This window comes from Alexandromys fortis, unplaced genomic scaffold (genome assembly GCF_014885135.2).
Source record: "Alexandromys fortis isolate MF-2015 unplaced genomic scaffold, M_Fortis_MF-2015_v1.1 scaffold_271, whole genome shotgun sequence".
Taxonomy (NCBI): domain Eukaryota; kingdom Metazoa; phylum Chordata; class Mammalia; order Rodentia; family Cricetidae; genus Alexandromys; species Alexandromys fortis.
Window position 1 is genome coordinate 576110 of NW_026068156.1, and position 17271 is coordinate 593380.

General features: G+C 50.6%; 1 protein-coding gene across 4 annotated transcripts; it reads left to right on the forward strand.

The window, feature by feature from the left end:
• Positions 1–99: 99 nt before the first annotated feature.
• Positions 100–11359, forward strand: Stxbp2 (syntaxin binding protein 2). 4 transcript variants are annotated; one of them, XM_050127390.1, is made up of 19 exons: positions 100–209; positions 1254–1303; positions 1523–1604; positions 2504–2580; positions 3139–3217; positions 3311–3414; positions 3783–3931; positions 4769–4853; positions 4933–5063; positions 5149–5256; positions 5505–5562; positions 5688–5753; positions 5835–5915; positions 6390–6528; positions 8384–8493; positions 9812–9907; positions 10375–10460; positions 10534–10691; positions 11214–11359. In XM_050127390.1, the coding sequence occupies exons 1-19, from the start codon at positions 107–109 to the stop codon at positions 11297–11299; spliced, it is 1848 nt and encodes a 615-aa protein (XP_049983347.1). In that variant the 5' UTR covers positions 100–106; the 3' UTR covers positions 11300–11359. The 4 variants fall into 4 exon arrangements, with proteins under 4 accessions (XP_049983347.1, XP_049983348.1, XP_049983349.1 ...); XM_050127391.1 differs by having other exon boundaries at positions 10537–10691; XM_050127392.1 differs by lacking the exon at positions 11214–11359 and having other exon boundaries at positions 9742–9907; positions 10537–10685.
• The last annotated feature ends 5912 nt before the right edge of the window (positions 11360–17271 follow it).

Consider the following 17271-nt stretch of genomic DNA (forward strand, 5'->3'; position numbering starts at 1 on the left):
CTGCTAGGACCCAACTTCCTGCAGGCAGGGAGAGACCAGAAGACCACGGGGCGGGACCAGGTGCGCAGGGGGCGTGACCCGAACCCGCGGGGTGGGGCCCTCATGGATGACGGGCGGGGCCACGCCCCCACCTTGGGACCGACCCGGAAGCGGCCGTACTCTTTGGGGGAAGATGGCGCCCTTGGGGCTGAAGGCGGTGGTGGGGGAAAGTGAGTGTCACCCCAGGGCGGGGCTCTGGTGTCCCCTCGGATGTCCCTCGGGGGGCTGGAGGCCTCGGGAGAGGGGCGGTGCACGGATTGATTCTGGGATCCCAGGACCCTGACGGTGGGGAGAGCACCTGACTCTTGAGGGGACGGGCGGGGGACTTGGGCCCAGCTGGGCTACCCACTCCTCAAATGCAGCCGGAGGAGCAAAGTTGGGACGCGAAGGACTCAAGGGATCAAGGAAAGAGAGACACAGGCTCGAGTCTAGACCTGTGGGTCTGCCCCAGCTATAGGCTGTCGAGTGTCTTAACCCGGAAAGTTCAGGGACTGGACTCCGGAGGTCCTACAGTGCCTTGGTCAGCGACCCCAAGTAGTGTATGAGTTCACAGGTGGTGTGCACATTCCCCATGGGGGTGGAGAAGGGGACGCTCCCTCTTTTGCATCGTGCCTAGGAGCTCCTTGCAATTTGAGGATTGGCTTCCTTGCCTTTCAGGCTCAGGTTCTTGGTGGGGAGAAAGAGGGTTTGAGGATCCCCTCCCCCACCTCCAGTAGTTCCGGCCTCAGCTGCTTCTTCCTTCCTGATAAGAGTGGACTGACACTCTGGTGCACTGGCCAGGCTCTGGGCAAGGCTCCCTTTCTTTCCCCTTTCCCCTACTCCTGCCTCTGGGCAGAACAGGTTTCTTGGAAAGGCCCAGTAGTACCTCAGTGCTAGAGAGGAACCTCCCCTACATAAGCGTTAGTGAGAGATGGGGAAAAGAGGCTTGGAGGTCGATAAGAACCCGCAGAGCTGGGAACCAAGCGTTCTGGTCGAAGGGAATTAGGGGACCCTCACTTCCATTCACTCTGTTCTCTAAGATGGACCTGTGTTCTGAGCATTATACTGTCTAGACATGAGGGTGCTTGGGTAAGTTACCTGACCTCACAGAACCTCAATGTGCCTATCTGTAAATTGGGGGCGATACTAGGAGCTGCCACTCAGGTTCTGGGTTAGGGTCTAGCCCAGAAGATGAGTGTCGCAAGCCTTCTTCTCCCCTTCTTCCTTCCCTTTAGAGATTCTAAGTGGAGTCATCCGGAGCGTTAAGAAGGATGGCGAGTGGAAGGTAGGGGCCAAGGCAGAACGTCTGGATACCCAGGGGGACCCCAGAATGTGACAGTCCCCTCAAGAATTCCTCGAAGAAGATGTTGATTCCCAGGGTTTGGGCTGGGTAGATGAGTGCTCCATTGCCTCTGATCCTCGTAGGACCAGCTACAGGCTTTGTTTTTAACCTGCCTCACTCTTCTATGTCTTTCTATGTCTGTGTGTCCATCTATCTGGACAGGTGCTCATCATGGACCATCCAAGCATGAGGATCTTGTCATCCTGTTGTAAAATGTCAGACATCCTGGCGGAGGGCATCACCAGTGAGTGGATGCCTGCCCCCATGTTCCCCAGATAGAACCTGAGCCCTTGAATGTGGGACCTCTGGGTGTAGCTCTTGAGTATGGGATCCCTTCAGATTGGTTCAGCTTATAGTTCTCCCTACATAACCCAGAGCATATGACCAAGTGCCTCCTCTAAGCACGGAAGTCCACATTGGACTTCCTGATTGCAACCCTTAAGGGTCATCCTCATTGACTGTAACCAGCTCAATGCCCTGGGTGAGAATGTAGCTCCATTGGCAGAGTGCTTGCCTAGAATGAATAAAACCCTGAGTTCGGTCTCCAGCACCATATAAAATGGGCATGGTATCAAATGTCTATAATCCCAGCACTCAGGAGGTGGAGGCAGGAAGATCAGAAGTTAAGTTAGCTAGTGAATTCAAGACCACCCTGGGCTACATGAGACCCTGCCTCAAATAACAAACAATGATTGTGCACCCCCTATAGATGTCCCTGTAAGAAGTGTGGGTGGACTCTGGGCTCTCTCTCTCTTATTTTGTTTATTTATTTATTTCTATTTTGTTTTGAGACATGGTTTCCTTGTGTAGCCCTGGCTGTCCTAGAACTCATAGAGATCCACTTGCCTCTGCCTCCTGAGTGCTGAGATTAAAGGTGTGCACCACCACTGTCCAGCAACTCTGGGTTCTCAAGCGTATATAGACTCCAAGAGTATGGCTGTGTTACTCCAGATATGCAGAAAGAGCCCTGACTCTTAGCTCTTTAAGTGGGGGAACCTTAGGTCTTTATTTCTGTTTGGGATCCAAGGGAGTAGTATAACCCTTTAAAGCACCTCCACCATGGGTCCAGTTCCCCAAACCTGAGACTCCCCCTGTCTCTTTCCCCATACCACCTGTGTGTGTCTTTTCCTCTGTTGCTTTTAGTTGTGGAAGACATCAACAAACGTCGAGAACCCATTCCCAGCTTGGAGGCCATTTATTTACTGAGCCCCACGGAGAAGGTGCCTATAGGAGTTAGCCTCCATGTGCATGGGTTTGTGTGTGCTTGCAAGGTGCACATGTCAATGCATGTATCTGAGTGTGATACCCATGCCATTATGCATGTGTGTGCATATGTGATGCATGCACACACGTCACAATGCATTATATTCATATGCCAATGTATGTATTTATACGTGCACGTGTGTATATCCATGCCAGTGCATATATATGCTGCATATGCATATGTACATGTCAGAATGCATATGTGCATATATGCATATGTCAGTGTGTACACATCAGAATGTACTTGTGCATATATGTGTGTGCACATGCCAGAATTTGTGTGTTTATATGTGTACACATATAAGATTGTAGGCATTTGTGTATTCACATGTCAGAATGTATATGTGTGTATGTGTGCATGAGTGTGCATGTCAGAATGCATGCATGTGTCAATGTATGTGAGCCCCCCTCTCCACAATTGTACATAGTGGGGGATGAGCATCAGTTGAGGACTCCCTGTGGAAGATAGGTCTGGGGTGCAGGGTCTGATTCTAACAGAAATCTGCATTCCTCAGTCGGTTCAGGCCCTGATTGCAGACTTCCGGGGGACACCGACCTTCACCTACAAAGCAGCCCATGTCTTCTTCACTGACAGTGAGTGAGGAGAACTAGGGGTGTTGGGTGCTGTGATGAGGTGGGGGTTATGGTGATGAAACATTGGTCTGATGGTCCCTCTCTCAATTCCAGCATGCCCTGAGCCCTTGTTCAGTGAACTGGGCCGCTCTCGCCTGGCAAAGGTGGTGAAGACACTGAAAGAGATCCACCTGGCCTTCCTCCCCTATGAGGCCCAGGTACAGCCCCAGCTTGTGGTGGGGAAGGGATGGACTGTCCTCGACCAAATGGCCCAGCTCCCTCCAGAATAGACAGTACCAACAAGGAGTGAACAATTAGCAGGCCCTTGCCTGGAGTGTTAACCCTCTGGTTATTCCAAACAGGCAGCCTGGAGTACAGGGCAGAATTGTCTCATTCCCCAAAGCGGGAGTGAACAAAGACCTGCCTTTGTTCCCTTTCAACATAGCAGATATCCTAGCCTGCTTCAAAGCTGATGAAACAGGTTCCATAAGATAGCAAAGGCCCCTGGCAGGTGCAGGGACAGCAGCTGGAAGTTGGGTTGGGGGTATCCCCTGTGGTGTGGCCATGACACTTCTGTCCTCCTCAGGTGTTTTCTCTGGATGCCCCACACAGCACCTACAACCTTTACTGCCCATTCCGGGCAGGGGAGCGGGCACGGCAGCTTGATGCATTGGCCCAGCAGATAGCCACACTATGTGCCACCCTTCAGGAATACCCATCCATTCGCTACCGCAAGTGGGGACCCATCCCCTCCCCAACCCCAGTGCTACCTTTTTACCGTCACTCTCATTCTGTGTCCATTTTTTCTCTGTGTGTATGCATGTTTTCATGTGTGTGCACATGTGTGTATGTATGGAGGTCAGAAATCAACCTAAGGTGTCTTCCTCAGTCACCATCCACCTTTATTTTTTTTTAAAAGATTTTTTAAAAAAAAACTGGGTGGTGGTAGCACACGCCTTTAATCCCAGTACTCAGGAGGCAGATGCAGTTCAAGTCTAGCCTGGTCTACAGAGCTAGTTCCAGGACAGCTAGGGCTGTTATACAGAGAAACAACAAACAAACAAAATTATGTATATGTTTATGTATGTGAGGTGTTGTTACATAGTCCAAAAGAGGGTGCCTGACCTCTTGGGCTATAGTTATAGGTGGCTGTAAGTCTCTGGGTGTGGGTGCTGGGAGCAGAACTCAGGTTCTCTGGAAGAGCAGTTTGAGCCTTTAACTACTTAGCCATGTTTTTGAGACAAGGTTCTTCCCTGGGCCCAGGGCTTCTGCATTTGCCTGGATTAGCAGGAGAGACCCAAGGACCCCCTGTCTCCACCTCCCCAGAGCTGCAAATTCACAATTTTAAAACATGGCTCCTGGGGGATGAAATCGACCCTCATGCTAGCATTTTTACCAACTTAGTCATTTTTACCAACTTAGCCGTCTCCCTGGCTCCTGTGTCCAGTCTTTAATTTGATCCTCACCCAGTCCCCTACCTTCCGTCCTCATCCCTACCCTTGATGTCTCCTATCTGTGCCCAGTCGTCCCAGCCCCCATATCCTGATGCCCCTATCTATGTCTGACCTCCAGGGGTCCAGAAGACACAGCCCAGCTGGCCCATGCTGTCCTGGCCAAGCTGAATGCCTTCAAAGCAGACACTCCCAGTCTGGGCGAGGTAAGAGGGATGCTGAGGGGGGTGCCAGGAAGGCTTTGTAGGGTCACAGCCAGTGCCTTCATCCTCTCTCCTTGCCCAGGGTCCAGAGAAAACACGCTCACAGCTACTCATAATGGACCGGGCAGCAGACCCCGTGTCTCCGCTCTTACATGAACTCACATTCCAGGCCATGGCCTATGATCTTCTGGACATTGAACAGGACACATACAGGTAGACAAATCCAGGAAGATGGCATTCCACCTCTTCCTCTGTCAGCTTAGGCCCTCCCGTCCTCCAGCATGTCCTGTCCCTCCAGGTATGAGACCACAGGACTGAGTGAGTCCCGGGAGAAGGCGGTGCTCTTGGACGAAGATGATGACCTGTGGGTGGAGCTTCGACACATGCACATAGCGGATGTTTCCAAGTGAGAGTATAGGACGGGTACTAGAGGGAGGGCTCCAGGCGTCCAGCCCTCCTTTGTCGTGATTATCCGCCTATGAGTTACATTCTTCAGGGGGATCCCTGCCTTGCTTCTAACTGCACTTCACCCTAGTCTACACCCATGGCTGGAACTGGTACAGGCACCTAGGTGTCCTCCATCAGTTGGCAGAAAGAGGCCCTCCTCCACTGTCTCAGCACCCTTTCTCTTCCCCTGCCCTTGCTCATGGCTAGGAAGGTCACGGAGCTCCTGAAGACATTCTGCGAGAGCAAGCGGCTGACCACAGACAAGGTAGCAGACCATGGTGGGACAGAGCCTCAGCCTGTGTCCTCAGACCAGAGTGGAACCTCCCCTGATGTAGGGCAGGGGTTTGGCATCACCCCTACCCTCTCTACCCTTTCCTACCCCTACTTCAGGCCAATATCAAAGACCTGTCTCATATTCTGAAAAAGATGCCTCAGTATCAGAAGGAACTGAACAAGGTAAGCTTGGACGGTTGAGCCCCGGGCTCAGTCTGGATGTCTGACTCGATTGTGTCTCTTAACCTAGTCTCTACCCTGCAGTATTCTACACACCTGCACTTAGCAGATGACTGCATGAAGCGTTTCAAAGGCTCCGTGGAGAAGCTGTGCAGTGTGGAACAGGTGGGCCTCAGCAGAGGGTCCTCCAGCAGGCAGAACCAAGGGAGGAGTGGGGCTCCCCACAAGGTAGAGCTTGGGGAGGAGTGAAGCCTGAAAGGGGTGGCCAGGGCCCCTCCATGGGGCAAATCTGGGGTAGCAAGGGGTGCTCACACAAGGTCTGGGGCCCTTAGGGAAAGGCAGGGCCTCAGATAGAGGGTTTACAGTCAGCTTGCGGAGGGGCGGGGGTTGGGAAGGAGGCAACTTGGTGAGGTGTGGGCCTTGGCGAAGGTCTTGGACAGGTGAGTAGAGTTGTGCTTAGAGACAAGACCTGGGTGAGAGCTGGAGATGACGGGGAGGGCATGGCCTGTGCTCAGCTAGATGAGCTTGAGGAGACGGGGTGGGAACATCTTACCAAAGTCCCTGATTTGCCCCTGCTCTGCTGCCCTCCCACCGCCTCCCCCAGTAGCTGGCTAGACAGTTGACTCTCATGCCATGCAGGACCTGGCCATGGGCTCTGATGCTGAGGGTGAGAAGATCAAGGACGCCATGAAGCTGATTGTCCCGGTGCTGCTGGACGCCTCGGTGCCACCCTACGACAAGATCCGGGTGCTGTTGCTCTACATCCTTCTTCGGAATGGTGGGTGAGGGGACGGCCAAGGACAGTCGCAAGTCCTAGAAACATTGCAGCCCCAAGGTCCTCATTCCTTAACACGCTGTCTTAGTTTCTGCTCCTGTTGCTGTGATAACATACCCTGACCAGCTTAAGAGAGACATCACCATCGAGGGGAGGTCGGGGTGGTGGGAGCTCAAAGCAGTTGTTCATATCCACAGTTGAACTGAGAGTAATGGATGCATGCATGCTTGTGCTCGGCCCTATTTCTCTACCCCTGCATAGTTCAGGATCCCCTCCGCAGGGAATAGTGCCACTAATAGTGGGCAGGGCTTCCCACTTCAGCTGTGACATTAGGAAAATCCCCCACAGTCATGTCCCTAGGCCAACCTGTTCCAATTAATCATTTTTTAAAAGATTTGTTTATATGAGTGAGTGCTTCGCCTACATGTATGTTTGTGTACCATGTGTGTACCTAGTACATGCAGAGACCAGAAGATGGCATCAGATCCCCTGGAACTGGGTTGTGACCCAGGTTGTGAGTCACTACGTGGCTACTGGGAACTGAACTCTTTTGAAAGGACAGCCGGTGTTTTTAACTGCTGAGCCATGTGTCTAGTCCATGCGATGCCCACTTGTAATCCAGGGTCTGGGAGGCAGAGACAGGTGGACCCCTGGAGCTTGCTGGTTAGCTAGTCTAGTTAAATTAGCAGGCTCCAAGCTAATGAAAGAGTAAAACAAGGTGAAGAGCGATGGCTTTCAGTGTTCAGCTTCTACCTTTACATAAATCCACATGCACATGCACGGATAAACACCCACACGCACACACATACGTGTACAAATACAGAAAGAAGGAAAGTTAGCCAAGAAAAGACTCCCCATCTGTGGCCTCCATGGAGCTGGTGTCCCTGTACTCATTCTGCCTGTCCATTGTATGTGTTGTGTGCTCATGGGGGAGACCAGAGCAGGACTTCGGACCTTGCTCTATCAGCCCCTCTCGTACTCCTCTGTGACAGGGTCTCTCCCTGAATATTGTGTTGGGCTGGAGTCAAGTAGGTCTGTGACCACCTGGTCCCCATCCCTGAAGCACTGGGTTACAGGTGCATTTGACTACTGGGTGTTGAATTCAGGTCTTTTTGCACGCATGTGGGAAGACCAGAGTATGACACTGGGTGTCCTGCTGAATACCAGTATCATTCTCTGCCTTATTCCCTTGAGACAGGGTGTGAGGAAGCTATGAGTGGATGTGTAATGTTGATATGGACACAGCCATGTCAAGGACCCAATGCTTCAGATCCATGGGGTGGCAAAACCTTCCTTGGGTCAGGTTTGGAATGGTAAAGCCTTCCTCTGATCCAAGTATAACATTTTCAAACGATTGACCAATGTGGACAAAAACTTGCAGCAGTGCCGTTCCATATGGGTGTGCACAGTCCATCTGACCTGTACATGTGCCCGATTTCTTCAGTGTTTCGGTTCTTCATTCCCTTACCGCCCCTCATCAGATCAGGCCTCAAGTCTCGGCAACAGGGTCTCTCCCTGAACCTGACCTAGGCCGGGGTCTAGAAATACCCAGTGATCTTCCTGCTTCTGTGGCCACACCCAGCTTTTTATGTGAGCATTGTGGATTTGAACTCAGGATCTCATGCTTGTGCTGCGAACACTCTAACCCACTCAACCATCTCTCCAGCTTTCTTCAACTAATTCTGGAGGATTTGCCCATTCTACCTTTTCAGGGATAGCTATCTACAACTCTTCGTTTCTATGAACACTGGAAGCTTCTGGATTCTGGAGATGTCCTAGCTGTGAGATCTCTTTACAGATCTCTTCACACAGGATGCCACCAGTCACTTACTATTTATTACCCTGTTGCTCTCCCCAGGTGTGACTGAGGAAAACCTGGCCAAGCTGATTCAGCATGCCAACGTGCAGGACCACAGCAACCTCATCCGGAACCTGGAGCAGCTGGGGGGCACCGTCACCAACTCTGCGGTATGTGGGGAGCTAGCTGATGAGCCGTGGAGCTTGGCCCTTGCAGGATAGGGATAATGCATGTCCAGCCTGGGTGTATAGCATGGTGTGGCTTTTTGGGGACCAAGAGTACCAAGGCCCTCCCCAGTTCCCTAACATGATGGGCAGCAGAGCTGAAATGAACCCCCTAGGTGCTGGTACAGTAGGGGTGTGTGATCTGAGCCTTCCAGGGCAGGTGGGAGAGTGAGTCACCATTAATGGGAGACAGGGTCAAACTGGGCTTTTGGGGGCCACAGTAAGCCTCTTCCCCCCTCAACACACATGATGGTTTCCTGTGTTCTACTCTGAGGTCTGTCTTTCCCTGACCTACATGTCCAGCTTTGCTTGATTCTGCTGTGCCACAGGCCTGTGACATTGTCCCTTGTCCTTCTCCCTGTCTCTTGTCTGTCTGTCTCTCACACATTCTTTTTATTTTGAGGCAGCTTTTACTATGTAGCTCAAGTTGGCCTTGAATTCACTCTGCAACTAAACTAAGGCTGATTTTTTTCCCCTCCCAAGACAGGGTTTCTCTGTGTAAACAGGTTGTCCTAGAACTCATGGTTGTAGTCCAGGCTGGCCTCAAACTCATAGACATCCATCTGCCTCTGCCTCCTTAGTGCTGGGATTAAAGGCGTGAATTACCACCACTTGGCTGCTAAGGCTGATCTTAAACTCACTCCATAACTCAGACTGGCCTCAGATTCATGGCCATCCCCTTGCATTAGCCTCCTAAGTTCCTGGGATTGTAGATGTGACCAGCCATGCCTGGCTCGTCCCTTGCCTCTTGCTGTTTCTGTATCCTTCACCTGACTTCCATCTTCCTTATTTTTCTTTGTTCTGTTTCTCCCTTCCCATTTCTGTTTTTTTTTTCTACCTTTGCATTCCTACTCTGTCTCTCTCCCTCTGTGTCCATCTCTATATCTCCATGTCTGCATGCCTCTTTCTTTATCTGTCTCTTTCTTTCTTTGTCTTTTTTTTATCTGTCTCTTGTATTTGTGTCTTTCTGTATCCATCTCCCATCTCTCTCTATCTTCCCATCTTTCTCTCTGTATCTTGTCTCTGTCTACCTCTGTTTCTGCCTCTGCCTGTTTATATCTCTCGAATTCTCTCTTCTCTCTGCTTTTTTTGTGTCTCTGTCTCTCTGTCTCTGTTTTTTTTTTTTTTTTTCTTTTTGCTACTGCTTCTCTGTCTTTTTCTGCTCCATGCCTCCATCTTTCTGTGCACCTGTAGCCCCTTCCCATCTGTGATGGACTCCTTCCCTTCCCAACCCTATTCCGTCCCCACCTGGCCCCATCTGTAGGGTTCGGGGACCTCCAGCCGGCTGGAGAGAAGGGAACGCCTGGAGCCAACCTACCAGCTGTCCCGCTGGTCCCCGGTCATCAAAGATGTGATGGAGGTACACATGCTGGGGGCCCCTGTTCCTCTCTACTGATCCCATTACCCACTAAGCCTTCCACTTCACCCACCCAGGCTCTCAGTGCTAAGCCTTGGGGCTTAGTGGAAAATCCTTCACTATTTAGCATACCCCTGGCACCCTATCTGCTCTGTGGGAAGGGTGGCATGTAAAACTGCACCCCAGCAATTGGGACCTCAATGGAAAGCCTTGCTAGAAAAGCCTTTCTTATGCTGGCCTCTGGCCATCCTGGTACCCCTAAGCGTCAACATCAAATAGTAGTATATTGGGGCCTCTGTTCCCAGTCTTTGGAAGGTCCTGGTAGCTCCTGCTTGGGGGCCTAGCATCCTTGAACCTTGGCTTCCTGTACTCCTGGGTCCCCAAGAGGCAAGGGTGCTGTGGCCCAGGCCATTTCAGTTCCTGGGCTCCACTGGCTGGGATTCTTTAACCCTTCCTGTCTGGCCTCCCAGGATGTGGTGGAGGACCGGCTGGACCGAAAGCTGTGGCCCTTCGTGTCTGACCCTACCCCTGTGCCTAGCTCCCAGGCAGCTGTCAGGTGAGGATCCTGGAGAGGGCTGGGGTGGGGACTGGGAATACCAGCCTGGACTGACCTCTGCCCATCACCCCAGCAGTGCCCGCTTTGGCCACTGGCATAAAAAGGCTGGCATCGAGGCTCGGGCTGGGCCCAGGCTCATCGTGTACATTGTGGGTGGTGTAGCCATGTCTGAAATGAGGGCTGCCTATGAAGTGACCAGGGCTACTGAAGGCAAGTGGGAAGTTCTTATAGGTGAGTAGCCAGAACTGGGGTCCTTGGGAGCTTGACTCTGGGGACTCTTGGGGTCCAGGGCTGTATTGGGGGGTCCCTTGGAGTCTTCAGTTAGATTTGGTATCCCAAAAGGCCTAAGACATGGGGACTCTTAAGACTTGGGGATGGATTTGAGCTTTCTTGGACCCTGGGACTCGATTTTGGGTCCCTAAAAGCCCGGGGCTGGATTCTGGAGTCTTTTGGAATCTAGGACTAGACTCTGAGGCCCCTTGGGCTCTGGGGCTGAACTCAAGAGTCCCTAAAGGCCTAGGATTAGACTCTGACGTATTTGGGTTTGGGACAGGAGTCTGGGGTCTCTAAGGGGCTGGGGCTTGGGTCCCCAGGGGAGTAAGCACCTGGGACTGGGACACCCATGTTCCTAAGCTTCAGGACTCCTGAATCATTGAGAAGACAGGGCATTGCTCTCACCAGCCAGGACACTAGCCAGGAGTAATAGACTCCCAGGCAGGACTTGTACCTCCCCATCCTTGCCCTCCTGCCCAGGCTCTTCTCACATCCTTACTCCAACCCGCTTCCTTGATGACCTCAAGACCCTGGATCAGAAGCTGGAGGACATGGCCCTGCCTTGACTCAGCCCCTGCCTCTGTGCTTTCCGGTTCCAGAGAAATAAACTCCTCCCTTGGTCTTTCCCTCAGGGCTCACCTCATTTGCTTCCCAGAGGGGGCTTTACTGAGCCAGTCCTGTGCTGCCAACCTCCCATTCTTTACTGTCCTGCTCAGAACATTTCCCTGGCCCCCAGCCACATTGTCAGCTGTCGTGAAGTTTGAGAACCTGGACTGTAGGTTCTGTATTGGCTGCAAGTTTATAAGGCCCTGGCTATCTTGCTGGGAACCATTCAATACCCAGGGTCCTATTTTAGCAGACAGATTGCAGAGGAGAGAGCAGAAAGCTGCAGATCAGGGGGTGGCAGGGCTGGGACCCCATTGTAACTAGAGTTCTTTAGACTTATAGAACAGTTTCTAACGTTTCTATTTATTTTATGTGTATGAATGTTTTTGCTTGCATGTATGTTTGTGCATATGCATGCAATGCCTGCAGAGGTCAGAGTAGGGTGTTGGATCCCAGGGACCAGAGTTATAGATGGTTGTAGTTGCCATGTGGACTCTTAAGAATCAAACCTGGTTCTTCTACATGAGTAGCAGTGCTCTTGACCACAGGCCTCTCTCCAGCTCCAGAAATAGAAGGTAGAGTAAGCCTGAATCCTGACTTCCCTGCAACCTTCCGAAGCTATTGCAAGTTTAACTTGCAGCCACAATTCCAGGAATTGGAGCAAGCATTTAAAACACACAGAAAACATATCCCCACTGGCCCAACCCCAAGGTATGCCTGTAGACTTGAATTGCAGGTCTTCTCAGAGCTTTTAGTAGAGATATAGTTGTTCCTTAGGGTCAACTTAAAAAATATCCCCAGGGTCTGGACGGCTCAGAGGTTAAGAGTGCTTGCTGCTTACAGAGGACTAGAATTTGGTTCCCAACACCTGCACTGGGTGGCTCACCACTGTCTGTAGCTCCAGCTCCAAGGATTCAGTGCTCTCTCATGGCTTCAGTGTGAACCCAGACACATGCACACGAGCGCGCTCACACATGCACAATACAAATAAATAAAAGCACGTCACTCTGCATGACTTAACAGGAATTTATTGTCCCATGGTTCTGGGAGCTTGGTCTTTACCCAGGGTGTTGGCTTGTTTGGTTTCTAGATGACCATCTTTTGTTTCAAGAAAGGGTATCCTGTAGCCCCAGGCTGGCCTTGTTAAATAGCCAAGGATGTCTTTGAATTCCTGGTTCTCCTGCCTTACTCTTGGGGTTACAGCTGAGCACCACTATGCAGTTTATGCAGTGCTGGGGATGAACACAGTTCTTCAAGCGTGCTAGGCAAGCTCTCTTCCAGCTGAGCCACATCTCCAGCTCTGAGGTCAGCCATTTCCCTGTGTCCTCGCATAGCTCCTTACAGGTGTCCCAGTTTCCTCTTACGACATCACATATTGGATTAGAGCCCACCCTCTGGCCTCATTTTGTTTTTTGTAATTATCTTTTAAAAGACCTTGTTTCTAAATTTAGAAAAATAATCAGTCACCTTGAGATACTAAGGATTGGGACATGAGCATCTAACTCTGGGGAACAGATACAATTTAGCCCACAGCATTTGGGTGACAGGAGACATGTTTCACTGTGAATAATTCAGAGAAGGGTCCATCTCTCTGGAGACATAGCCAGACAGGTGTGGACAGGATGGAAGGCACCCCAACGTGTTTCATCTGGAGGGGATGATGTGAGTAGAGGGGCATGGGGAGCTCAAGGCTGCAAAGCTGAAAACGTGGAAGGAAGTAGTGTTGACCATTGATGCTGGGACTCTAGAGCTTGCCTAGCATTACCGGGAAGTCCCGGGTTCCATCCCTGCCCTTAGAATAAGGTGATAACTACGTGGGCCCTTTCAGGCTCGTCAAAGATTTTTGGTTACTGATAAATGGACACCATGGTTGTGGACTGGGCTGGAGCCAAACGTAGCACCCCTTGGCAGTGCGATGTTTACTTCTCTTGAGTCCCCTTCTGGGCTTGTGAACTATGCTTACAAAGAGTTGCAGCCAGCAAGAAGGCTCCTTTTGATTGCGAGTTCATCTAAGTCGAGGGAATCTAAAGACAAGACCCAGATTGGTTGAGAACACGAGCCCCTGGGATTCTAAGCGGATTGTTCTCAGCGCCCCAACTCGGGACAGAAAGATCATGAAATTTGTGGGATGAATAATAATTGTGTGGGAGGAAGTGGGTCGTCGCAGACCTACCCCACCCCCACCCCGTGAGACCAGCTGTCCTAGATTCAGTGCGGAAGGGGTCGGTGTTAAGTGGAGGGAGATGAAGGGTGTTTTTCCTGCTCTGTAGCTCAGGCTGCCCGGGAACTCACTATCCCCTTGCCTCAGGCTCGGAAGTGTTGGGGTTTTCTGGCATGGGAGGTAATTCTAAAGGTAAAAATGTAAGCTCTACGATCTGGTGGAAAACTGTTTCTTTTCCAGAATCTGTTTGTGTAGTTAAGCAAGACGAGCGCCAGGGGGTGCTGCAGCTCAATTTTCCAGTTTCTTTGCTCATTCCAGATTGTAATCAGGGTTTAAGTGACTTTAAGTGGACTAAGGATTATTCCTTGGTGCTCAACAGAAGCAAAACTCTCTGTTGCTCAAGCTACTCTCACTTTTTTTTAAAAAAATCTCATCACACTATGTTGTCTTGACTGTGAGACAATGTGGACCAGGGTGGGGGTGGGGGCAGTGCTGGGATTAAAAGGCAGGGGTAGATCCACCTTCCTTTCTTTCTTTCTTTCTTTCTTTCTTTCTTTCTTTCTTTCTTTCTTTCTTTCTTTCTTTCTTTCTTTCTTTCTTTCTTTCTTTCTTTCTTTCTTTCTTTTTTTCTTTTTGCCCCAAGACAGGGTTTCTCTGTGTAGCTTTGGAGCCTTTCCTGGAACTTGCTCTGTACACCAGTCTGGCTTCATATTCAGAGACCTACCTTCCTCTGCCTCCCGAGTGCTCAGATTAAAGTCATGTGCCACCACTACCAGGCAGCCACCTTAACTTCTAATGATACTCGAAGCGATGTGTGTGTTTTAGGGTTACTACTGCTGTGACGAAATATGACCAAAAGCAATTTGGGGAGGAAAGGGTTTATTTCACTCACAGTTCCATATAACAGTTCATCATCAAAAGCAGTGAGGGCAGGAACCTTGAGGCAGCAGCTGATGCAGAGGCCATGGAGGGGTGCTGCTTACTGGCTTGCTCAGCCTGCTTTCTTATAGAACCCAGTACCACCAGCCTAAGGGTTGCACCACCCACAATGAATGGGATGGGCCCTTCCATATTAATCTCTGATTAAGAAAGCGTCCTACAGGCTTGCCTACAGTCCAAAAGAAGTATTTTCTCTGTTGAGCCTCCCTCCTCTGATGATTCTAGCTTGTATCAATTTGACATAAAACTAGCCAAGTACAGTGTCTGTACCAGACACAAATCTTGATTTGCAAGTATTAATTGTCCCCCATAGTAAATGTCATCATCTGATATCTTGGCACACCTTCCACAATACAAAGAATCTCTATGAGAATAAAAATGTCCACTCTTGCTTCCTGTGTTACCTGGGTAAACCCCTCGGGGGAACTTGCTGACCTTCCTCTAACCTGTGACACTTTGTTCCTGTCCCAGGGGCCTTTGCGTCTGCAGCGCTCCTGCTACCTCCCCTTAGCTCAAGTGTCACTGCATTAGCATTACTTGCTACATGTTGTTTTCCCGGACTGTGGAGGGTCCCACACTCCGGGTTCAATTGCTGGCTTCCTTGGCACCTTCCATAATGGGTCCCCTAGCATCTACGGGCTCCCACCCCTGCCTTCCTGTTTTCCGTAAACAAACAGCATCCGTTTTAATTTGATTCAGTGATCAGTAGCCAGGAAAATGATGCACTTGCTGGATCCTTCCTGTTGCCTCACATCAAGGGGCCTATGCTGTCCTCTCAGGGGATGTTCCTAGCCCTCAGTACCTTAACTCTCCAGGTAAGGTGTTAGGTGGGGCTGTAGGCATGACTTAGCAGTGGAGTGCTTGCCTGAAGTTTCCCAGAAAGGAACTGGGGACATGGGTCAGAAGTACAGCCCCTGCTTGGAACCCAAAAGTGAGGGTGGAGCGTGCCTCAGCCGTATGGCACTGGCTCAGCATGGTTAAGGCCCTAGATTCAGTCCTCACTGCTGCACAAATTAAAAAAAGAAAAAAGAAACAGTAGCCATAATCAAAAGTAGCCATCAAATTCTCCGTCCAGAACATTTTTTGTGTTGTTGAAGTTGCTGAAATCTGGCAACACAAGTTGACCGACGACTCCTTGCTGCCAAGAACATTGTGAAAATGTGTCTGGGGTGAGGGAATGGCCTGGTAGGGGAAAGGGTGTCTTCTGAGGCAAGGGTGATGTCCTCTGGGTCTAAGGTTAGCAGCACATGGTAATTGGCTGTACACAGTTTTATCTTGTGTTTGTGCGCTGTGCGTGGGATAGAACCCAAGGTCTTGGCATACCCTTGAGCCAATCTCCAGCCCTTTATTGAGGGATTCTAGGCAGGAGCTCTTCCCCTGAGCCACACCCCAGCCCTTCCCTGGGGAATTCTAGGCAGGGGCTCTTCCCCTGAGCCATGCCCTAGCCCCTCACGAGGTATTCTAGGTAGCTGCTTTCCCCCTGAGCCACACACCAGCCCCTTAATGGGGAATTCTAGGCAGGGGCTCTTTTTCTAAACCACAACCTAACTCCTCACTGGGTATTCTAGGCAGGAGCTCTACCACTGAGCCATGTCCCAGCCCCTCACTGAGGGATTTTTGACAGGGGCTCTTCCCCTGAGCCATAGCCCTAACTCTCCACCTTTATTTTTTGAGGCAGGGTGATTCTTTTAAAAATTGAACTTGGAGTTTGCTGATTCAAGCTAGACTCTGGCTGTCCAGCCCTAGGGATCCTCCTGTTTCTGCCTCCCCACCACTGGGATTATAGGTATACAGTTTTTTTTTTTTTTTTTTTTAATGTGGATGCTGAGAAGTTAAGTTTAGATCCTTACGCTTGCAGAACAAGCACTTTACTGACTGAGCCAACTCCCCAGCTGTCCCAGTAGCCTTTTGAATGTGCGTCCACCTCACGTGACATCAGTTGTGCCATCTGTAAAATTGCACACGACTCTTGCAAGAGTTGAAAGGGAGCGTTGCGGTACATGTGTAGTCATCGGAGTTAATGGCAGAGACTGAAGAGATGGGAGGAGGGAGTTGGAAGGATGGCTCAACTTCGTTCCAGGAAACGGTAACCAGAAGGTCCTTCCCTCCCTCAAGACTTCTTCTTTTGGAGGAAGTTTTAAGTTGCTCCATAAATCCATGACCCATTTACTTTAGTTACTCCTGGCAGTAGAAATGCAAGGACGGTAGCTGGGGAGATGGCCCAGTGGGTGAGAGCTCAAGGATGAGGGCCTGAGTGTGCATCTCTCACACCCATGTGAAAAGCTACAGTTAGCTGTGTGCTTGCCTCTAGCCCCAGCCGTAAGTGTGGCTGAGACAGGAGGACTGCAGGGCTCACTGACTATTGGTCTAGGCCCAGGTTCAGTGAGAGATCACACATCAAGGGAATCAGGCCGGGGGTGATGGATCTGGGCACCTGTCTTCTACATCTATGTGCCTGCATATACACACAGACACATACATCATACACAGTCCTGCACATACAACACACACACAAGATCAATTTAAGGAAGTGGTTTTTTTGTAAAGTTGTGTGTTTAGGGGTTCCTTTTAACATTGGGAGACTTTGTTAAATCAAGGTGAAGAGGAAGTGGAGATGTAGCTTGGAGAAAACAAGGTGCCAGGCTTAACACAGTCCAACATAGATGGAGTTTGGCAGAGGAGACTGGAATCCTAGCATTGGAGAGGTGAAAGCAGCAAGATCACAAGTTCAAGGTTGGGGCTGGAGAGATGGCTTAGTGGTTAAGAATGCTTGCGGTTCTCAAAGACCTGTGTTTGGGTCCCAGCACCCACGCCTGACACCCACTTTTGGCT

Coding starts and splice junctions, on each gene's coding strand:
- Stxbp2 (XM_050127390.1), top strand. CDS start 107: ATGACGGGCGGGGCCACGCCCCCACCTTGGGACCGACCCGGAAGCGGC. Junction 3,415..3,782: donor TCCTCCCCTATGAGGCCCAG/GTACAGCCCCAG, acceptor TGTCCTCCTCAG/GTGTTTTCTCTGGATGCCCC. Junction 5,064..5,148: donor ATTGAACAGGACACATACAG/GTAGACAAATCC, acceptor CTGTCCCTCCAG/GTATGAGACCACAGGACTGA.